At 35.3% G+C, this 21,331-nt stretch overlaps 1 protein-coding gene across 1 annotated transcript in view; it reads right to left on the bottom strand.

The window, feature by feature from the left end:
• oca2 (oculocutaneous albinism II) overlaps nt 1–21,118 on the bottom strand; it is a 171,519-nt gene extending 150,401 nt beyond the window's left edge. Inside the window, exons 1-3 of the mRNA XM_056460168.1 lie at nt 20,924–21,118; nt 16,445–16,700; nt 6,554–6,649 (exon numbers count right to left, since the gene is read on the bottom strand). Of these exons, the coding sequence (XP_056316143.1) occupies nt 6,554–6,649; nt 16,445–16,674 (326 nt within the window). The 5' untranslated portion in view covers nt 16,675–16,700; nt 20,924–21,118. The remainder of the gene's footprint in view (nt 1–6,553; nt 6,650–16,444; nt 16,701–20,923) is intronic.
• Between the last annotated feature and the right edge of the window lie 213 nt (nt 21,119–21,331).

Here is a 21,331-nt window from a genome sequence, read left to right as displayed (position 1 = left end):
GTCCAATTATTTAGCCAAGTGGATAAAGCTAAATACAAGTCTGAATTAACTCTCAAATGTTTTGAGCTTGTCAACTTTTTACAGATTACAGAGGTAATCTAATAAACATTTGATCAGGTTGGTTTCAAGGTGTAGACACTTTACAGGAGGTGTTGCTAAAGAACATAATCCAGACAAGTTTAAACCTTTGCAGATCATAATCACTTGTTTGGTTTGAAATAAAAAAAAATGTGAAAAGCAAATATTCTCTTATCACGCCTGATTCAAAACCCACAGGGTTCTGTGAAGTTTTGCGGCGTATAACGTTTTCTGATCTAAAATGTTTGTTAAACAAGTTTGAATTTAGAATATAATCTGCGCAAATGATATGCAGTGGGTATGGAAAGTATTCAGACCCTCATATATTTAACTCAGATGCTGTCCATTTCTTCTGATCATCCTTGAGATGCTTCTACACCTTCATTTGAGTCCAGCTGTGTTTAATTATGCTGATTGGACTTTATTAGGCAAACCTGTCTATATAAGACCTTACAGGTCACAATGTATGTCAGAGCAAATGAGAATCATGAGGTCAAAGGAACTACCTGGAGAGCTCAGAGACAAAATTGTGGCAAGGCACAGATCTGGCCAAGGTTACAAAAAATTTAAGGTTCCTAAGAACACAGTAGCATCCATAATCCTTAAAAAGAAGACGTTTAGGATGACCAGAACCCTTCCTAGAGCTGGCCATCAGGCCAAACTGAGCTATCGGGGGAGAAGAGCCTTGGTGAGAGAGGTAAAGAAGAACCCAAAGACCACTGTAGCTGAACTCCAGAGATGGAGTTGGAAGATGAGAGAAAGTAGTAGAAAGTCAACCATCACTGCAGCACTCCAACAGATGGAGCTTTATGGCAGAGTGGCCCAACACATGCCTCTCCTCAGTGTAAGACACAAGAAAGTCAACCTGAAGAACTCCAAGATGGTGAGAAATAAGATTCTCTGGTCTGATGAGACCAAGATAGAACTTTTTGGCTTTAATTCTAAGCGCTATATGTGGAGAAAACCAGGAATTCCTCATTATCTGTCTAATATAGTCACAAAGGTGAAGCTTGGTGGTGGCAGCATCATGCTGTAGGGGTGTTTTTCAGCTGCAAGGAAAGGATGACTGGTTGCAATGAGGAAAAGATGAATGCGGCCAAGTACAGATATATCCTGGACGAAAACCTTCTCCATAGCGCTCAGGACGTCAGAGTGGTTTGAAGGTTTACCTTCCAACAAGACAATGACCCTAAGCACAGCTAAAATAACAAAGGAGTGGTTTCTCAACAACTCCGTGACTGTTCTTGAATGACCCAGCCAGAGCCCTGACTTTAACCCAATTGAGCATCTTCAGAAGACATAAAATGGCTGTGCACCAATGGCTACCATCCAACCTGACACAACTGGAGAGGATCTGTGAGGAATGGCACAGAATCCTCAAATTCAAGTGTGAAAAAATTGTTGCATCTTTCCCAAAAAGACTAATGGCTGTATTAGAACAAAAGGGTGCTTCTACAAAATACTGAGCAAAGTGTCTGAATACTTGGGACCATGTGTTACTTCAGTTTTTCTTTTTCAAATAAATCTGCAAAAATGTCAACATGTCTGTGTTTTTCTGTCAATATGGGGTGCTTTGTGTACATTAATAAGGAAAAAAAAACTTGAACATAAATGATTTTAGCAATTGGCTGCAATATAAAAAAGAGGGAAAAATTAAGGGGGTCTGAATACTTTCCATGCCCTCTGTAAATGCCTTATATCCATATTCAAAGTACTGGAGAGAGTTTTATTCAACTGGTTATTCTAACAACAAATTGACACATGCAGGTTGCCAGACAACACCAATAGAAAGCGTATCTTAAAGGCAGGTGTAATTGTGTAAACATGGCCATCACTAGATATAGTCACATGCAAACTCCCCAACGTTTTAGCTAACATTGACTATCAACCAAAGTAACACATAACTGCAGACACCATTAGCAAATGATCCATCATTTAAATGCTCATAGCAGCCACATAACAGATATTGCAGTCAGATAAAGGTGTAAAAATCATGTTATGCTACACTTTTTTTTTTTAAAGTTATGCTAATAGTATAAACATTTACCTATGAGTATAAAAGTGCCTACATAACTGGAGATTTTTTTAGTTGATTATAAGTAGCAAGATGCACTATTCCACCAGAGTACACAGTATAATCGCTAGCAGCATTAGCATTCAGCTCATTGCTAAACAGAGGCAATGGAAAATGTATTACTGTAGGCAACTGATAGCGAGCTGCCATATTAGCATTAAGACAACAGCTACTCCTTGATCTCAGAGGACTGTTTTGATGACACAGAGCAGACAACACAAGGCACCTATTGTTTATATTAATTGTTTATAGCAAACTAATTACTGTAAACGCAAAACTAATTAATTAAAAAGTTGTTGTTTGGTATTTAGATAAGCAAACATGGTTTTATTTGAGTGAATATATGTTTCTAGCTTTTTATATGTTACTCACTATCCTTCAGCTGTTATATGTTATAAATTTATTAATATTTTCTAAAGTGATGTTAACATGAAATACAAACACAAATAAAAAAAAGGTTATTTATATTTTGCTGCTTGTTCAAACTATTTATGTAAAATCAGCGTAAACAGCACAACTTTTGATATTTTGGGGGCAACTTAATTGTTTTGTGTTTAATCCACTTAAATTTGCTAACTTAATACATTTTTGTTTGAACAACCTGAATGAATTGCGTTCCACCACATTCCAAAGGTGCTCTATTGGATTGAGCTCTGGTGACTGTGGAGGCCATTTGAGTACAGTGAACTCATTGTCATATTCAAGAACCAGTCTGAGATGATTTGTGCTTTATGACATGGTGCGTTATCCTGCTGGAAGTAGCCATCAGAAGATGGGTACTCTCTGGTCATAAAGGGATGGACATGGTCAGCAACAATACTTGAGTAGACTGTGGCGTTGACACTATGCTCTATTGGTACTAATGGGCCCGAAATGTGCCAAGAAAATATCCCCCACACCATTACACCACCACCAGCCTGAATCGTTGATTTAAGGCAGGATGGATCCATGCTTTCATGTTGTTGACGCCAAACTCTGACCCTACCATCCAAATGTCGCAGCAGAAATTGAGACTCATCAGAATAGGTAACATTTTTTCAATCTTCTATTGTCCAATTTTGGTGAGCCTGTGTGAATTGTAGCCTCAGTTTCCTGTTCTTAGGTGACAGGAGTGGCACCCGGTGTGGTCTTCTGCTGCTGTAGCCCATCTGCCTCAAGGTTGGATGTGTTGTGCGTTCAGAAATGCTTTTCTGCATTCCTCGGATATAACTAGTGGTTATTTGAGTTATTTTTGCCTTTCTATCAGCTTGAACCAGCCTGGCCATTCTTCTCTGACCTCTGGCATCAACAAGGCATTTGCGCCCACAGAACTGCCACTCATTGGATATTTTCTCTTTTCGAACTATTCTCTGTAAACCCTAAAGATGGTTGTGCGTGAAAATCCCAGTAGATCAGCAGTTTCTGAAATACTCAGACCAGCTCATCTAGCACCGACAACCAAGCCACGTTCAAAGTCACTTAATTCACCTTTCTTCTCCATTCTGATGCTCGGTTTAAACTGCAGCAGATCTACATGCCCATGTCTACATGCCTAAATGCATTGAGCTGCTGCCATTGGATTGGCTGATTAAAAATTTGACGAAAAAGTTAACGTGCAGTTGGACAGTTGTACCTAATAAAGTGGCCAGGAGTGTATATGTATATTTTGTATGAAATAAAAACAACTTGATATTTATTTTTTCTGTTTTTTTCTTAATTTTTTATTTTTATTTTTTATTTTTATAAATATATTTTTTTAAATATTTTTTTTAATTTTTTAAAATATTTTTAAAATTCTTTTATATTTTGTCTTTTTGTTGTTATTGTGTATTGCTTTTTTTCTTTCTGTCATTTTTATTCACTTTAGGCCCCCGACTCTTGAGAAAAACTTCCATTACAGTTTTTATCCATAGACAAACAATTGATGCATTAAAATGTTGCGTCTGGTTACACTTGAATGTCTATTATCAATGACAATTCAAGTGTTACTCAACGAAAGATAAAATGAAATCTCATGAATGAATATTCAGCACTGAAGAGGACAATGTCATCCCAACAAAATTAAATACAGGTGTAATCCTTATGCGTATGCCTCTTCAAATATTGTTACATAATCACTGGCTTTAGAGTTCTGTTAGGGATGCACGAGTGAATCAAGGACAAATGCTGAAGAAAAAATGCATTTAGGCAAGACATTGCAGGTGAATAGGTGACATTGCAAAAATAAATAATTTATAGCATACATCCCCAGTTGACTATTTACAATAAAAATTTACAGCTTTTTTAAAGTTCTGTGTAGTATTACAATTGAAATATGAAATTAAATATGCATACATTTCACACATTAGATGAAGTTAGGTTTAAAATTCTTGTGTCTTGTGGAAAAAAAGTTCTTTTTCACAGTCAAAGCAAGAAAGTAAATAAAATTGTAGAATAAAATGTATCTATTCATGAATATTATATAAATAAATCCTCATTATCCATATCATTATATATCCTAGATATGAATAAAACTGTAAAGGCATATAAGTGCTGCTAAAGTGTAGATTTATGGCTTATAAATTAGAAACAACAAGTGTTTTTGTCTGCAGTGTCTCCCCTTAAACAAATTGACTTATTCAAGAGTTATTAAAGTTCACCTAATAGCAATGATTGATAAAATATACATCTAGATATAAAAAAACAGGGTATTCTTATGCAAATATCATGTCTAATGATAACACATGCCTGACTGGTTGAGTGAACGGTGCTGTGAAAATCTTATTTAATAATCCTTCCTGAGTATAATAGAGTCTAACAGCTCAGAGTGCTGATAGTGAGCTGCAAGCACTGTTTGCTTTAATTAAAATATACACAGAGGTCAAGACCACTTGAAGAAATAATAATGCCATACATTATATGAATAACTGTGTTTGTCTTCAACCTGGATTTGTCCAACAATTGCTCATGCGTAAGCAAAAATTTAATTAGTCAGAAATTAATTACAATTTGTATGAGATATGGTGTCATTAGTTGTTTCGATACATGATGTTTAACTTTTTTTACAGCTAAAAGGCACTGTTTAACTCAAATATACATTTTAAAAGTTTAATTTAATAAACTCATGCATTAAGATTTATATAGCTTTTAGTAGTACAAACTCAATAATTAACTTACGTATTTATTAAATTACTTATCATATAAAGTAATTAGAAATGTATTAATAAATTAGACCTGAGCATTGCTACACTGATGAAGACAAGTTTTGCTGAAATACGTAGGTGCTGTTTAAAGAATAGCCATGTAAATAAAGGCTTTTAAATTTTTTCACTTACTGTTTGAATGCCTTGGACTAATGATTTTGTTGTTTACCCTTATGAATCCAAAAAGCACTGATGCATTTGCCATCCCTAAAGCACTTTTTGTTTGATTTAGGATTATTTAGAAATGTAATTTAAAAAGGATTGTCAGAATAAAATATTGTTAAGTAACTTCCAAACATTGCAAATAAATACCCTTTTATATGGTGAATAGCAGAATGTTCATGTTAAATGACATGAAAGCACTGGAGAAGAACTGGATTATTAATTAATTTCATTATACCTTGGGAAATTTTCAGACATTTTTCCAGCCAATGAGAAATACTTACACTGTAAAACCAAACAGTCAACTGTATCAAATGAAATGAGTGTAGTTAACTCTAAATTTACTGAAAGTTAATTCTACTCATTTAAAAAGAGTTTTGACCTCAGTGTTGAAGGTAATGCTTTAACTTAAATGGAGTAAGTTGACAGTACTCATATAGATTAGTTTTTAACTCAAATGGTTTGTAGCGATCAGTTTCTTTAAACGGTTTGAGTTGACTTAACTATTGGGTTTCACAGTACTCAGTTGGTTTGAGTTCTCTTCATTTATTGGGTTTCACTGTGCTCAAATTGCTTTGTTTACTCAAATGGATTAAGTTCACAGTACTCATTAGGATTAGTTTTTGAACGTAAATGGTTTGTTGCAAAGGGTTGCAAAGGGTTTGAGTTACCTTAACTTTTTGGGTTTTACATTGTAATACAAATACTTTTTGTATCAAGCTGAAAAGCCATAACTACAAAATCTATTCAGGCTGATCCAATAAGGATCCAATGGATAGGAATTGCAAAGGAGATAGACTATATGGAGGGATTCAAGTTTAACTTAAGTCTTGACAAGTATTGGAAAAAATTGACTTTTGGAGTACCTTTGCAAATAATATGTGAAAATACTGTATGCATCAAATGTATTGTGATTTGATACAGAAACCTCTATGACAACCACTTTAAATTAAAAAATAGAGGGAAAAAAATGAATTAAATAAAGCAGGAAAGCAAATTTATTGAAGCACCGAACACCACTGAAGTACTCAAGAACAGAAGAACAATGTGAAACTTTAAAACCCCCATATATGCTCACCTATCATTTTGGGAAAACTTGAGAAGGGGTGTCCGCTCCGTGTGGTTTGCTTGGTTGGATTTGCCATTGAGGAGGTTTACCATGTTGAAGCTGTGCCTGTGAACAAGCAGAGAATTATTAAATCCCAGCATGACGTCCGTCATAAATAACACCTCGGCCACATTTAGAAATCAATTCCTGGCATCCATTTTTAATGGCTCTCCTATAAAAACTGGCAGCTGAAATAAAACGGGACTCAAAGTCTTTGAGGAGCCCTGAAAGTCATCCCTCCATTTCGACCCCTATTTAGTCATCTTTACACCCCTATCAAACATTTCGTGACAATGCGTCAAACAAGGTCTAAGCTACATGATCATAACATAAATGTGGATTTATAAACCTAAGTTGGACGTCCACGAGATGAAATGTGTTTCTATAAGTTATCATTTTGAGCTGTTGTGTCCTCCTACAGCAGTCTGTTGTCAAACTGTCTTGATGATTTAACCAGCATCTCAAAACCTGTCAGGGTGAAATCGGGCATCAGGTGGTTTGCGGATTCACAGAGGCAAGAGTTTGATTTGGTTATGACAGGTTTAAGGACAACGGCATGCTATTTATTGGGGCCTTGAACACTAAAATTATGTTCTAACCTTGGTTTACATGCTATTAAACATGACGACACAATGAAATAAATCAAACAATTGCGTTGTGACTTTATCTTGTGCCAGTGACAAGTTTATGTAATGCTCAAATCCTGTTTAGAAGCCACTATTACAGTGTTGTCATTTAAAAGTACTTATTTATATATTAATATTTCACAGATAGCCAATTTGAAATATGCAAATATATGATGGGTGCACTTCCACCAGAGACAATTGTGACGTGCTTTGAAATGTGCATTTTTATTCAATGTTTCATGTAATCTCAACTGAAAAATGAAGAGAGGGTGGGACATAGAGTAACTCCTCCCCTTTAAAAAATAGCCAATAGCGTTTCGTTTTTAGAACAGCTCTGCCAGTGAGAGTGGTTGAGCTCAAGCACATCAAAAGAAAAGCTAATCTTGAAAAGCGTCTTGAAGGGGGTGGGGCATGTCAGATGCTAGAGAGCATTTGATTGGTCAAGATTTGATGAGAAACTGAAGTATGAGGTGTCCTAAATAAAACCGTTGATCGATTTAAGCTTTGAATGCTTATATTTTGTAAATGCAAATTTTGTCAATGTTTTGAAGCACATTACAGTAGCATATAGATATGCTTAAAACTTGCAGACAGAAGTTTAAGAAAGGCCCTTAAGAAATGTACCTTGTTCCCATGTATCATGTGTCCTCTTACACTATACGGTTGATGTCCCTAAAGTCAATGGACTTCAATATTTTTGTTAAGTTGTTCTTTCTAAGAACAATCTATGCCATATTCACAACATGTTCTTAAGCAGCAGAATGTTTGCACCTGCATTCTTAAGAATGGTGAATCCCATGTTTTTTAGGAACTGCGCACTCTAACACAGTATTTTCATTTGTTGTTTGTCTACATCAGGGGTCAGCAAACTTGTTCCTGAAGGGTCGGTGTCCTGCAGATTTAGCTCCAACCCTAATCAAACACACCTGAACAAGCTAATCAAGGTCTTACTAGGTATATTTGAAACATTCAGGGCGGGTGTGTTGAGGCAAATTGGAGCTAAACTCTGCAGGGACATTGGCCCTCCAGGACCGAGATTGGTGAGTGCTGGTGCACACAAAAAAAATCAGGTGAGTGAAACTGCACTTTCTGAAAGGGTAAAGATTTTCCAAAACTTTGGGTACAATGGGGTCGTGTGAACCCTACAACTGGAGTTTTCACCTCATGACATCAGCATAAACGCTGTTTTCTCCTTTCTGATTGGCCAACATGGCTGTGTCCACACTAAATGCGGAAGACGTGAATGAGGCAAATAGGCACTTTTCACATTTCCTGGTTTCTCAGTAGCGGAAGGCGTCATAATTGGGTAAACTTAGAGCGCTGTGAATTGAAGAGTACAACAAATAATTTTATTACAATCCTATTTGCTGAAATAATAAAAGAAAAACACCACAATGGTGTTATAAAGACTTTCAGAAAAAGGAGTAAAATTGTGTGAGACTGATGACGGCAGCCAGAGAAGAGAATAACGTCAAATTTACTCTCAGCCCCATAGACGCTGCATTTCAAACACTTCGCATAAGCGGTAATTCGGTTTTTGTAATTTGACGCAAAGATGATATAGTTCATACATAACTTCATATAAATGTTCATTCAGTTTTTTTTATTCGAAATATTAAAAACTTTCAAGGATTTAAGATTATGATGACCGTTAAACACGTCACAACATTCTTGTGAAAAGGGTTCATTCCACACAATTGCAGCAAATGTATCGCATATTCCGCATTGTTCGACCACGGGGGTCTGTTCTCACATTTGCATTGACTTGTATGCAGTCTATTCACTAAATATTATTAATTCCCCCATTTGGTGTGAAACTCAGCATAAAAGTGTCATTATCTCTGCCTGTTGTTTTGCTGTGCCCTTAACAAGCATCACAGTGCATTTTGGCGTTTTCATGCACGATTTTTAAAAAACAAAAACAGGGAAAACTTGTGTATGTATGGACATGATCCGTTTTAAGTGTGCACAAAAATAGCTTTGGAAATGCCCCCTAATTTTTCATAAAAGGGCATGAAATCTGGTTAAAGGGCAGACCATGTTAATTATTACATTTTTATAGAAACATAAGCTATATGTTATATTCGGTATAAAAAATTGATAGGCTACTGAAGGCTTTATACACTACCTGAGTCTTGATGTCTATTCAGGTTTTTGCAACAACAAATAATAACTTGACTTCTAGTTGATCATTTAGTATCAGAAGTGGCTTATATGAAAGTCAAAGGCCTCTAGATTACATTTATTTTACTAAAATAAAATGTGATCATTGATTTTTAATTAAGTTTTGTCGCTGAACAGAAATAATGTACAGTATAGAATATAGAGTCATGGTGCAGGGGAAAAAAAGAGTTAATATTGTGTAGCTTAATATTGTGTCCAAGCTCCCATGAGCTTGGACGACGGCATCCATACCTCTCTGAAATGACTCAAATAACTTATTAATAAAGTCATCTGAAATGGCAAAGAAAGCGCTCTTGCAGGACCCCCAGAGTTCATCAAGGTTCTTTGGATTCGTCTTCAATGCCTCCTCCTTCATCTTACCCCAGACATGCTCAATAATGTTCATGTCTGGTGACTGGGCTGGCCAATCCTGGAGCACCTTGACCTTCTTGGCTTTCAGGAACTTTGATTTGGAGGCTTAAGCATAAGGAGCGCTTTTCTGCTGAGGAATTTGCCCTCTCCTGTGGTTTGTAATGTAATGGGCGGCACAAACATCTTGATACCTCAGGCTGTTGATGTTGCCATCTACTCGCACACCCCCATACTGAATGTAACCCCAAACCATGATTTTTCCTTCACCAAACTTGACTGATTTCTGTGAGAATCTTGGGTCCATGCAGGTTCCAATAGGTCTTCTGCAGTATTTGTGAAGATTGGGATGCAGTTCAACAGACGATTCATCGAATACATCTACCTTTTGCCACTTTTCCAAATGATCAACTAGAAGTCAAGTTATTATTTGTTGCTCTTACAACTGGGGTCAACGACAAGACTTTTGTCAAGTAGTGAACATCACTCATGCTCCAGTAAAACATCTTCAAAAGCTCACAAGGCAGGCTCCTGGATTACTGTGTTTTCATGACACATCATCAGTCAGTCATGGTGGGGAGCGGAACATAAACAAACCGTGATGTGAATGATAACAGGGGGACTCAACAAGTGGTCCAATTTTGTGGGTCAAGGTTTTATTATAATTTACACTTAAAAGTAGCCCAAATATTAAGCTATAGAACTTTAATGTGGTCAAGCCCTGTATGGAACTACTTCAGCTGTGAATTTATTGGAAAATAACTGCACACCTTAGAATATTCATCATCCAATAAGAATCAAGCATTCAAAAGCCATGTAGTATTTTAATGGCTTTGCAATCTATGGATCATAAAAACTTATTTTAATAAACTGTAGTACCAAATCAATATATTTCTGCATAGTTTAAGCCACTGATAGCATTCCCTCATCCAGTAATCACACATTATCCTCTCAGCCCCCTCAGACAAGGACAACTCTATTTACTGTAGTCATAAAGCAAACATTTCACATCTCATATACTCAATGACAACAGAAAAAAATCAATAGACGTCTTCAAAAGAAGAGGGGGGAGAGAAAGGATTGGTTCTGAGCCATTTCTCAAAGAGTGCTGATATTTTTCAGGCCTGCCTGAATAGAGCAGATGGAAATCCTGAGAACTCGGCTAATTACTGGAGCCTCTTCAGTAATCTAATAATGGTGAAAAATTCTCTGTTTGTCATAATTAATGACAGTTTAAATGGGTTAAGTCCCTCTTATCTCCTCAGCTGGCTCTGAGTTGCTGTGTTATGTGTGAGTTATGGAGAGCCTTTGCCGAATGCCAGAATAGATCAATGTTGTTCAGCACAGGCCAGACTATAGAGTCAAGCCCGGTCCAATTCTAACACATCACTGGGCAAATCCCAAACCACAGCTGCTTAGCATTACAGAGGACTCAACCAATTCACCCAGTGCTGCAAACAGCTGGGATGCGTGAGTGTGTGTGTATGTCTGTGTGCTCCAGACAAGACATAATAGCCATGGCCTCCAGGATATATCCTGGTGTTGAGTTTGGGCAAAAGGGAGATTAGACAGGATATTTCAAGGCCTTTAATCCCTTTCTCTGCAGTTACACAACAGAGAGGAGATTTGAAATGTTAGCTCACCGAATGCAGGATTTATAAATGAAGCAAAGCCTTCTCTTATTGTGCCTGGATCTGAGTGTGTGAGGTCCAGATGAGAATGAAACGAAAGAGGCGGGGAGTACATAACCCAGCAGGACACCTACCATCCTGCTACAGGGATGATGTAAGATGACTAGAATACAAGTCTAATTTAATGCTATCTGAGACAATCAATCAGATCCATTTTATAAACAGTACGAAAAAACTGCAATGTATTTTATGCTGTTAGAATGTCAAACTGTCTTTTTTATTTATTTTGTGTATCAAAAGTCTGAGGTCGGTAGGATTTTTTTGTATTGTAATTTGAAATAAATTGCTTTCTATTTTGCATAAGTAACAATATAAACATATTCATATATATATTCATAAAACAATTCTGTGAGACAAAATTCATCATAGTACCCACATAGACAAAGAAACAAAATAGTTTAAAAGCATAAAATGATTAAATATAATAAAAAGAATGTTTTTAAAAATAATTATAATGATTTTGGAAGAATTATGTGACAGTGAAGACAGGTAATGGTGCTTAAATCTTAGCTTTATCACCATAAAAAAGGAATTGTATTATAATATGTAGAAAAATAGACTTTATAAAATAGACTCGCGAAACAAAAATTTTTGCAATAATATTTCACCTTGAAATAAAATTTAATTACTATTTCACTGCTGGTGATGCAGACAGGTTGCTCCTGATCTCAGTGTGAATCCCGGTTGTTTACATTGTTTAGATGTACATTGTTTCCAGATCTTTACATTGTTTCCAGTTACATTTAGGATTGATTTCTGTTATTTATTATTTAGAATAATAACTGTATAATAATAATAATAATAATAATAATAATAATAATAATAATAATAATAATAATAATAATAATAATGAAGAAGAAGAAGAAGAAGAAGAAGAAGATGAATATGAATATGCATATGAATCATGATTTTATTTACTTATAATATATTCATTTCAAATCAATATTTATAATAATTTTTTCAGGGGAGGGGAGTTAGTTGCGCGCCTCAGTAGAGCTTTATGTCTAGCAATGCCCCTGGGTTTGGGTTAACTTTAATGATATGGTTATATGATGATCATATAATTGATGACTTTGCTGCAAAAAAGCCATGAAAGGTCCAGGTGTAGGGGAATATTAGTAAAATTTCAGTTTGGTTGTATGCTGTCTGAATTGTTTGTTTGAGTTGCCAGGGATGATTGGGGGTGTGGGGGTGGGTTTGTATATGGGGTGGTTCACCCAGGGTGCCATTTAAACTAGAATTGCCACTGACTGGTGATATATAATATATACAGTATACTGCGTGTATAATATACAATTGAAGTTATGAAGATTATTAGACCCCTTTGATTTATTTTTTTTAATTCTTTTTTTAAATACTTTCAAAATTATGTTTAATAGAGCAAGGAAATTGTCACAGTATGTCTGATAATACTTTTTCTTATTTGTTTTATTTCGGCTAGAATAAAAGCAGTTTTTAATTTTTTAAAAGCCATTTTAAAAGCCAAAGTTTTTAGCCCCTTTAAGATATATATTTTTAATAGTCTACAGAACAAACCATAATTATACAATGACTTGCCTAATTACCCTAACCTGCCTAGATAACCTAATTAACCTAATTAAGCCTTTAAATGTCACTTTAAGCTGTATAGAAGCGTCTTAAAATATCTAGTAAAATATTATTTACTGTCATCATGGCGAAGATAAAATAAATCATTTATTAGAAATGAGTTATTAAAACTATTATGTTTAGAAATGTGTTGAAAAAAATCGTCTTTTTGTTAAACAGAAATTGGGGAAAAAAATGTACAGGGGGGCTAATAGTTCTGACTTCAAAAAGATGGACCCAAAAGATGGAATAAAAGATGGAATACCCAAAAGATGGAATAAATGAGAGAACAAATAAACATAATAATGAAACTTTCTATGTAATTAAATTATGAAACATTTCCCATAAGACAAAAGAAAGAACTACTGAAATAGATATATGGTAGCAGAATCATTGAATCAGTCATCTGCACATCAATAACTGTCTGGTTTAGCTCAGCTACTACATACGATCTCCAAAGACTACGTCGAATAGTTCGGACTGCTGAGCCAATCACTGGTACAACCCTTCCTACTCCCCAAGAACTGTACTTATCCAGAGTGAGCAAAAGGGCTTCCAAAATCACTCTGGACCCCTCACACCCAGCACACTGCCTCTTTGAACTTTTACCTTCTGGTCGACGCTACAGAGCACTGTGTACCAGAACAGCCCGACACAGAAACAGTTTCTTCCCTCAGGCAATCCATCTCATGAACACTTGATGATAATATATGTGGAACCAACATCACTACTTGCTATACACTTTTATACACATATACACTTATTTAACAACACACTTTACATGCCAATTTGCTGCAACAGCTGCACATATACGTTGTATATAGTAATATACCTGTACATACACTTGTCAGTTTGTATATTTGCATTCACTACTTACTACTATTTTTAAAAATATATTTATTATCTGTTTTTTGTCCTCTCTCTGTTATTCTGTTGCACTGTAGAAGCTCTGTCACGAAAACAAATTCCTCGTATGTGTGAACATACCTGGCAATAAAGCTCTTTCTGATTCTGATTCTGAGAATGCATGTGATGTGATCAGCTGATGTGACTGAGAGCTTTGGTTATTATTAAAGAGCAGGAGATCACGAGACCACAAGCAGATGTCATCTCACGCCTCACTAACAATTCATCACGTGACTGCTGATCTAAAACTCCTCTCTTTAATCCCGAAAGTGTCAACCTCAAGCTTCAGATTAAGACCTCCATTATCATATTCTACCATACCGTCTCTCACACACACATTTCCCCTCACATATGCACACATCTGAAGTGACGTTACTACAGCAATGTGACTCCACATGTGAGCTGGAATCCTCTTTAGAGTCGATTAGCAGCTGTTTCACACAGAAAAGCTCTCACTAAGGGTTCTGGAGGCCTTATCTGCCAAATGCGTTCAACTGAATGTCAACCATAATACCACAAGTGCAGTGTTACAATGAATTTGTAAAGCACATCTCACATTAAGATTCTTTTCCAGTAAATTAATCATTTTTCCAACGTAAGGTTTCTCAGAAACATCCCAAAGGTGGCGTATGCTGTTTTTTAATGTTAAAATCCTTTCTTCTGCTGCAGTTTAACTTGCAGAGACAACTACTGCATAAGTAATTCATAGACCGAACCCCCTGAGGAGTGTAAACAATGCAGCACAAACAAAACATTGTTCTTTTTGTTTGTGTTTGACTACTGGCACAGACAAACATGTGTGTTTGAGAAAGGACTAACAAAGAGTGCTGTCAAGCAGAGTTCTTCACAAGTCCACTTCGGCATTTTGTGTGTGTGTACTGGTTTTGGTGGTCTACAAGGACAGTTTTTTTTTTGTTGTTGTTGTTTAACAACATTAGTTGTACTCTATTGCCTTTTTACATACTTATTAAATGCCTGATGTCTTTATTCATAATTCAAAGAGCTTCATGATCATACTAAACGAAGTCTTTTGTAATTCAGATTTTTCCACAAATTTCCTGTGAGGGTTGGTTTTAGTGGTAGAGCCGTATAATAGGCATTTTTTACAGTATAAAATACATTATGCCTATGGAGAGTCCCTGTAAACCACCAATACCAACGTGTGTGTGTGTGTGTGTTTGTGCGTGCGTGCGTGCGTGCATGCATGCATGCGTGTGTGTGTGTGTGTAAGACCTTTACTGGAAATAAGGTAAATAGTACATTTGCAGACATAAACAAACAAAAGTTTACAATAGATTTGAATTTACAATCTCAGATGGGATAGCAAGCTAAATCAAAGGTTACTGTGGGCCAACTTTAGACCGTGGGCCCTAGTTTGGGCATCTCTGCACTAGAAGATCTCTGGCAATTTTTTTTTATTTTTTTTTTTTAGAACACTGATCTCTCTTGAAGCCATTTTAAGTTTAGTATTTAACAGAAGATGGCACTATATGCCATGCAAACAGCTGTATTTTCCTTGCATTCAATTCCTTACAAATCCCACTTGAACCTAAAATAATCATTAATAACGTTAGGGAAGGTTTCAGCGAATTTTTCAAAGTGTTCCTAGTGAGCTGTGTTTATATATATATATAAGTCAACTGACAAGACTCTGCCAAATGTACAAGTGCTCTTCCTTGTAAGCATTTAAGTGCACGATTAAAAAGAACGCCATCTGCTAAGTTAAAAACTAAGCTCGGAATATGTAAACACAGGGCTAAACCAAACTATAGAGGTTTCCTATAGTTGTAGTGAAAAAAACACTGCCTTCTTTCTGATCCCAACAGTAGGAAAGAGTGGATGAAATGTATTTTTGATGAAGTTTAGGATCATATCTTTAAGATCTTGGTCTATTGTTCACTTAATTTTATCACTGATTCATTTACAAACAAGGCACAATTTGATGCTGAATTATGCAATGCTAAATAATCCTCCAGTACTGGAAACTGAAATGAATGCGTAACAAAACTGTACCGAGCTTTACCACTCAGTTAAAATGAGCCATTAGCAATAGAAGCAAAGCATTGCACGTTTTTAAAATGCAAAAGTGTCTTGTGGGCGGTTAATTCTGAATCTAAAATCAACCAAGCTATTTGAATGTTGTGTTCAGATGAGGGGGATCAAATCTGAACAGAAAAATTGCAGTTTGTGACCCCTTTAAATTGCACACAGATTCTTTGGTTGTTGTTGTTGCCAGAGTTACAGAGACCCGAGATGTAAAGGCACCGCCTCTTCTGGAAAGAGGGCGGGGAGCAGCAGCTCATTTGCATTTAAAGAAACACAAAAAACATTGTATTTTTGCATTTACCACCGTTTATAATGAATTACCAGTAAAGTATTTTGTACTGAACATTCACAGATACCTTCTGGGGACACCTGAGGCTTTTAATACATCTCATAAAGGCACAATAGTACACTATTAGTGCACTCCATGTTGAATAACAGTTTGATATTAAAAATCGCATGAACCTCTGTCCTACCTGTCCTCCTGATGGACGTCGGTGTAGATGATGCAGTGTCCTGAGGGCATGGCTGCAGCCTGCAGTAATTTCTGTGTTTCTTTTTTTCCTGAGAATCCCTCCAGCAGACGAAGCTCATCAAAGTTTCCAGACACAGAGTCTGACTTTCTGCGGCCTACCCTGCTGGAGTGACCCTGGCCTCCAGTTTGAGACATCTCCACCTCAATATTACTCTTATTCTCCAGGTACATCTTCACTCAGGCTCACTGGACCGCAGCTGGGGGAGAAGGGGAACGCTGAGGTCAAATGGTCAAATGATATTTTAATGGAGGGTATTTATGGTAACTAGCATCAGATGAGCTGAGACTGATCTTTTGAGCCTTACATTTCCAGACTTAAATGTAAAAGTGTCATACAGAATAATGATGTGTAAGAATAATTAGAGATGTGCACAACATATAGTTATATTTCACAAGAATGCACCTCCTCCCTCTAGTGCTGCACATGCATATGCTCACATTTTTAATGAGAAAGTATAATGAGAAATGTTGAAGTGGTTGTTATTGTGTTGCTAAGGCAAGCCAAGGGTTTGTGAGCCTCTTCTGAGCACATTTCATTAGTATTTATATGTGGTTTACAAGCTATCTATCTATCTATCTATCTATCTATCTATCTATCTATCTATCTATCTATCTATCTATCTATCTATCTATCTATCTATCTATCTATCTATCTATCTATCTATCTATCTATCTATGTCCAAAAGCATTTACAATTTGTTGGAAGAAATGAGAAACTGCTACTATAATGTGCACAAATGACTAATTGTTTTGAGAAATGCATTAACTGTTGTGCAAATGTAAATAGTGTAGTGAGAAATGCAGCAAAGCGACTGAGAAAAACTGTAATAAAAAATCAGCTTGCTAACTCTTGCAAGCACTACTCATTTTAAAGATTTTGCTGGTTTTGTTAAACAGCTCCCCCTAGTGGAATTATTAAGAAAAAACAACCCCATAAAAAAGATGATTTCTCTTCTTTACTTCTAAAAAGAAGCTTTAAGAGGAGCTTACTTTGAAAAAAAAAAAAAAAACTATATATATATATATATAACTATATATATATATATACACACACACACACACACACACACACACACACACATATATATACACACACACACACACACACGCACACACACACACACACACACACACACACACACACACACACACACACACACACACACACACACATATATATATATATATATATATATATATATATATATATATATATATATATATATAATTTTATTTATATTATTTTTTCTCAGGGCATTTATATATATATATATTCACATAACATCACTACTCATAGATTCATGAAATTCTTAGCGCTATTCACTAATTCTGTCTATGACCAATTGCATTGATTTATTTGTACAGAAGAGAGGATCATTATGTCCTTGAGACAACCACATAGAGTTTATAGCCCTCTACAACCAACAATAAACAAACAAAGGATCACCAGAAGAGCAGCACGACCAATCAATGTGCCACTAAAACCATAATATTTAAGAAATGATTAGTTCAGGGCCTGATAAGAGCATCTGGAATAATTGAACGAGGATAAGAGGTCACCCTTTTCTCAAAGAGTCGTTTAGACACACATTGTGTACAGTACAGTCATTGTGTGTTGAGAGCTCAAGGTTGGCCTGAATAGATATATGGGCTTTTCAGTGACCTGTGACCAATGACTGGTGATCTGATGCTTGTTTGATTTCCGTTCCTCATATGAGTTTATTTGTCAGTGGTCAATATAGGTGCTCACTGTATAAGTGTTAATACAGCAAGGGTGAGGTTAACGACCAGCTGTGTGATATGGACGATATAGGCTGTAGGGAAAAGTGGGGACGGTTGCTACATGGGGCAGTTACAACAAGATTTATTCCTCCATTCAGGAATGAGCTGGAGAGATGATATTCATACTACATATTCTCAGTTAGACCCTCCTTCAATCTGAGAGAAATTAGCCAGTGACCATTCCTTCAGTATAAAACTAAAAAAAATTTTTTAAAGTCAGATAATTTCTCATACTGTCTAATCTGAAACATTATTCATATAATTATTTAAAAAATTATATTCTATAATTCAAATCACTGCTTTCATAGCTTTAAATAGGTATAGCTATCAAGCATTAAAGCTATTGTGTCTCCCTGCATGGACAGTTTAATCAGGGTTGACAGAGTTGGGACAGTTGCAACATGCATCACGACTGTCCCCAATTACAAAATTTATTTAAAAGCTTGCCATATTAACAATGTACAGTTTCATTTCATCAGTTTCAATGTAATTTAATTTGAAAAAAAAATGAATTACTTTACAGTTCAAAGTGGTAGTTTAGTAAAGGTTTAGTCTAGAATTTCAGTAAATTTATATTATTTTTGTTTTAGTTTGTTTTACGCCTGAGAGTGTATGGGTGTTTCCCAGTGATGGGCTGCAGCTGGAAGGGAATCCTCTGTGTAAAACATATGCTGGTTAAGTTGGCGGTTCATTCCGCTGTGTCGACCCCTGATTAATAAAGGGACTAAGCCGAAAAGAAAATGAATGAATGAATGAATGAATGAATGAATTAATTATTGTTTTAGAATGTTAATGTTATTGGCTGTTGCTTGTTCTTGTAGTAGTCTGTATTTATATGACCAATTTAACACTTTTAACAATTTAACTATTTTACATTTTGTCAGAGACAGTTTTTTGTGTAAACCCAAAATGGTAATATAATAAACCCACATATATTGGAAACCTACCCACATTGCTATAATGTGTGTACATATGGTAATATATGCAGAATTTAAACTTGAACAGACAAAGTCAAACGTTGCAACTGACCCCGAGCAGGGGGACAGTTGAAACATTCATTAAAATGTAATAATAAAACAATTTCTAAAACGTCATGTTAAATTTTATTTTATTTTTAGTATTTTTTTTAGTCCGACTGTATATGTACAGTTGAAGTCAGAATTATTAGCCCCCCATTGAATTTTTTTTTTTCATTTTTAAATAATTCCCAAATTATGTTTAACAGAGCAAGGAAATTTTCACAGTATGTCTGATAATATTTTTTCTTCTGGAGAAAGTCTTATTTCTTTTATTTTGGCTAGAATAAAAACAGTTTTTAATTTTTTAAGCAAAATTTTACGGTCAAAATTATTAGCCCCTTTAAGCTATATATTTTTTAGATATATTACAAACCTAGATTAACCTAATTAATCGGGGGGAAAAAACAAACAGGGGGCTAATAATTCTGACTTCAACTAATATATATATATATATATATATATATATATATATATATATATATATATATATATATATATATATATATATATATATATATATTATTATTATTATTATTATTATTACTGTTGAAGTCAAAATTATTCGACCCACCCATCCCCCCATCCCTGTTTAATTTTTCCCCCAATTTCTGTTTAATGGCAAAAAGATTTTTTCAACACATTTCTAAACATAATAGTTTTAATAACTGATTTATTTTATTTTTGTCAGGATGACAGTAAATAATATTTGACTAGATATTTTTCAAGACACTTCTATACAGCTTAATGTGACATTTAAAGGCTTAACTAGGTTAATTAGGTTAACTAGGCAGGTTAGGGTAATTAGGCAAGTTATTGTATAAAGATAGTTTGTTCTGTAGACTAATCGAAAAATATAGAACTTTAAAGGGGCTAATAATTTTGACCTTAAAATGGTTTATTAAAAATTAAAAACAGCTTTTATTCTAGGTGAAATAAACCAAATAAGACTTTCTCCAGAAGAAAAAATATTATCAGACATATTTTTATTTATCAGACATATGCTTGCTCTGCTAAACATCATTTGGGGGAAAAAAATTCAAAGGGGGGCTAATAATTCTGATTCAACTGTAAATGCCATATAAAATAAATAATCATCAATAAACTGAAAGAAAGAAATAATGTGTCAATACTGCAATCAAATATTTTGGATCCATTTCAAATGTTCACTACTATATGCTTTATATAAACTCTATGAAAATAAACAAATAAAAAATCTGCACAAAGGCTTGGAGATTTTCCTCTAAATCCGAACAATAATAATCTGTAATGCTTCAAGAATTTTAAGACTCAAGACTTAAAAGATTTTAAGCTCTCACAGTCTCCAGACATTACTCTCCATTGCTCTTTGCCCCTTTCATTACTTTCTCCCATTTTGTTTTGATTTGTTTTGGTGAAGAAGAAAAAACATTACACCCACACAAACTAACAGAAACAGCAAAATCTGAAATGATATCCAAGTTACCCAAATCAACCAACGGAAACAAACATGCAGATTAGAAATTAATTCATTACTCTGTTGTAACCAATCTCCTTTTTTTATTTTTAATTCATTCTAAATAATAAAGATTTTTTCTTACTAAATAAAAAACGCATGATTTAAATTAAACTTAATTTCTTACCTGCCAAATAAGTGAATGAAATGGTGAAGTGGCGAACAAGAGGATGGATGAAGATGAAGAAGATGATGATTTTATAACATTTAACAAAAATTAGTAAGTCAAATAAAGAGAAGTCCAGTGAGTCTGCACCGGTCTGTCAGGTTCAGGAGGAGGAAGAGGAAGAGAAGGAGGAGGAGAGGGAGGAGGAGGAGGAGGAGGAAGATGCTCAGTCTGAAATGGAGGTTGAACTCCTTCAAGAAGATGGAGTGAAACCACAGCAAACTCTGCACACTGAACAAACCGCCCTCCCTCCTCCCTCTTGCCCCTTTCAGACACCTTGTGGAAGTGAACATTCACTGTTAAACACATGCCAGACTTTCCTCCAAATGCCTGAGGACACACACCCCTCCAAACCAAAATAACACGCAC

Source organism: Danio aesculapii, chromosome 6 (genome assembly GCF_903798145.1).
Source record: "Danio aesculapii chromosome 6, fDanAes4.1, whole genome shotgun sequence".
Lineage (NCBI taxonomy): Eukaryota > Metazoa > Chordata > Actinopteri > Cypriniformes > Danionidae > Danio > Danio aesculapii.
This window is presented reverse-complemented; position numbering and strand designations above follow the sequence as displayed.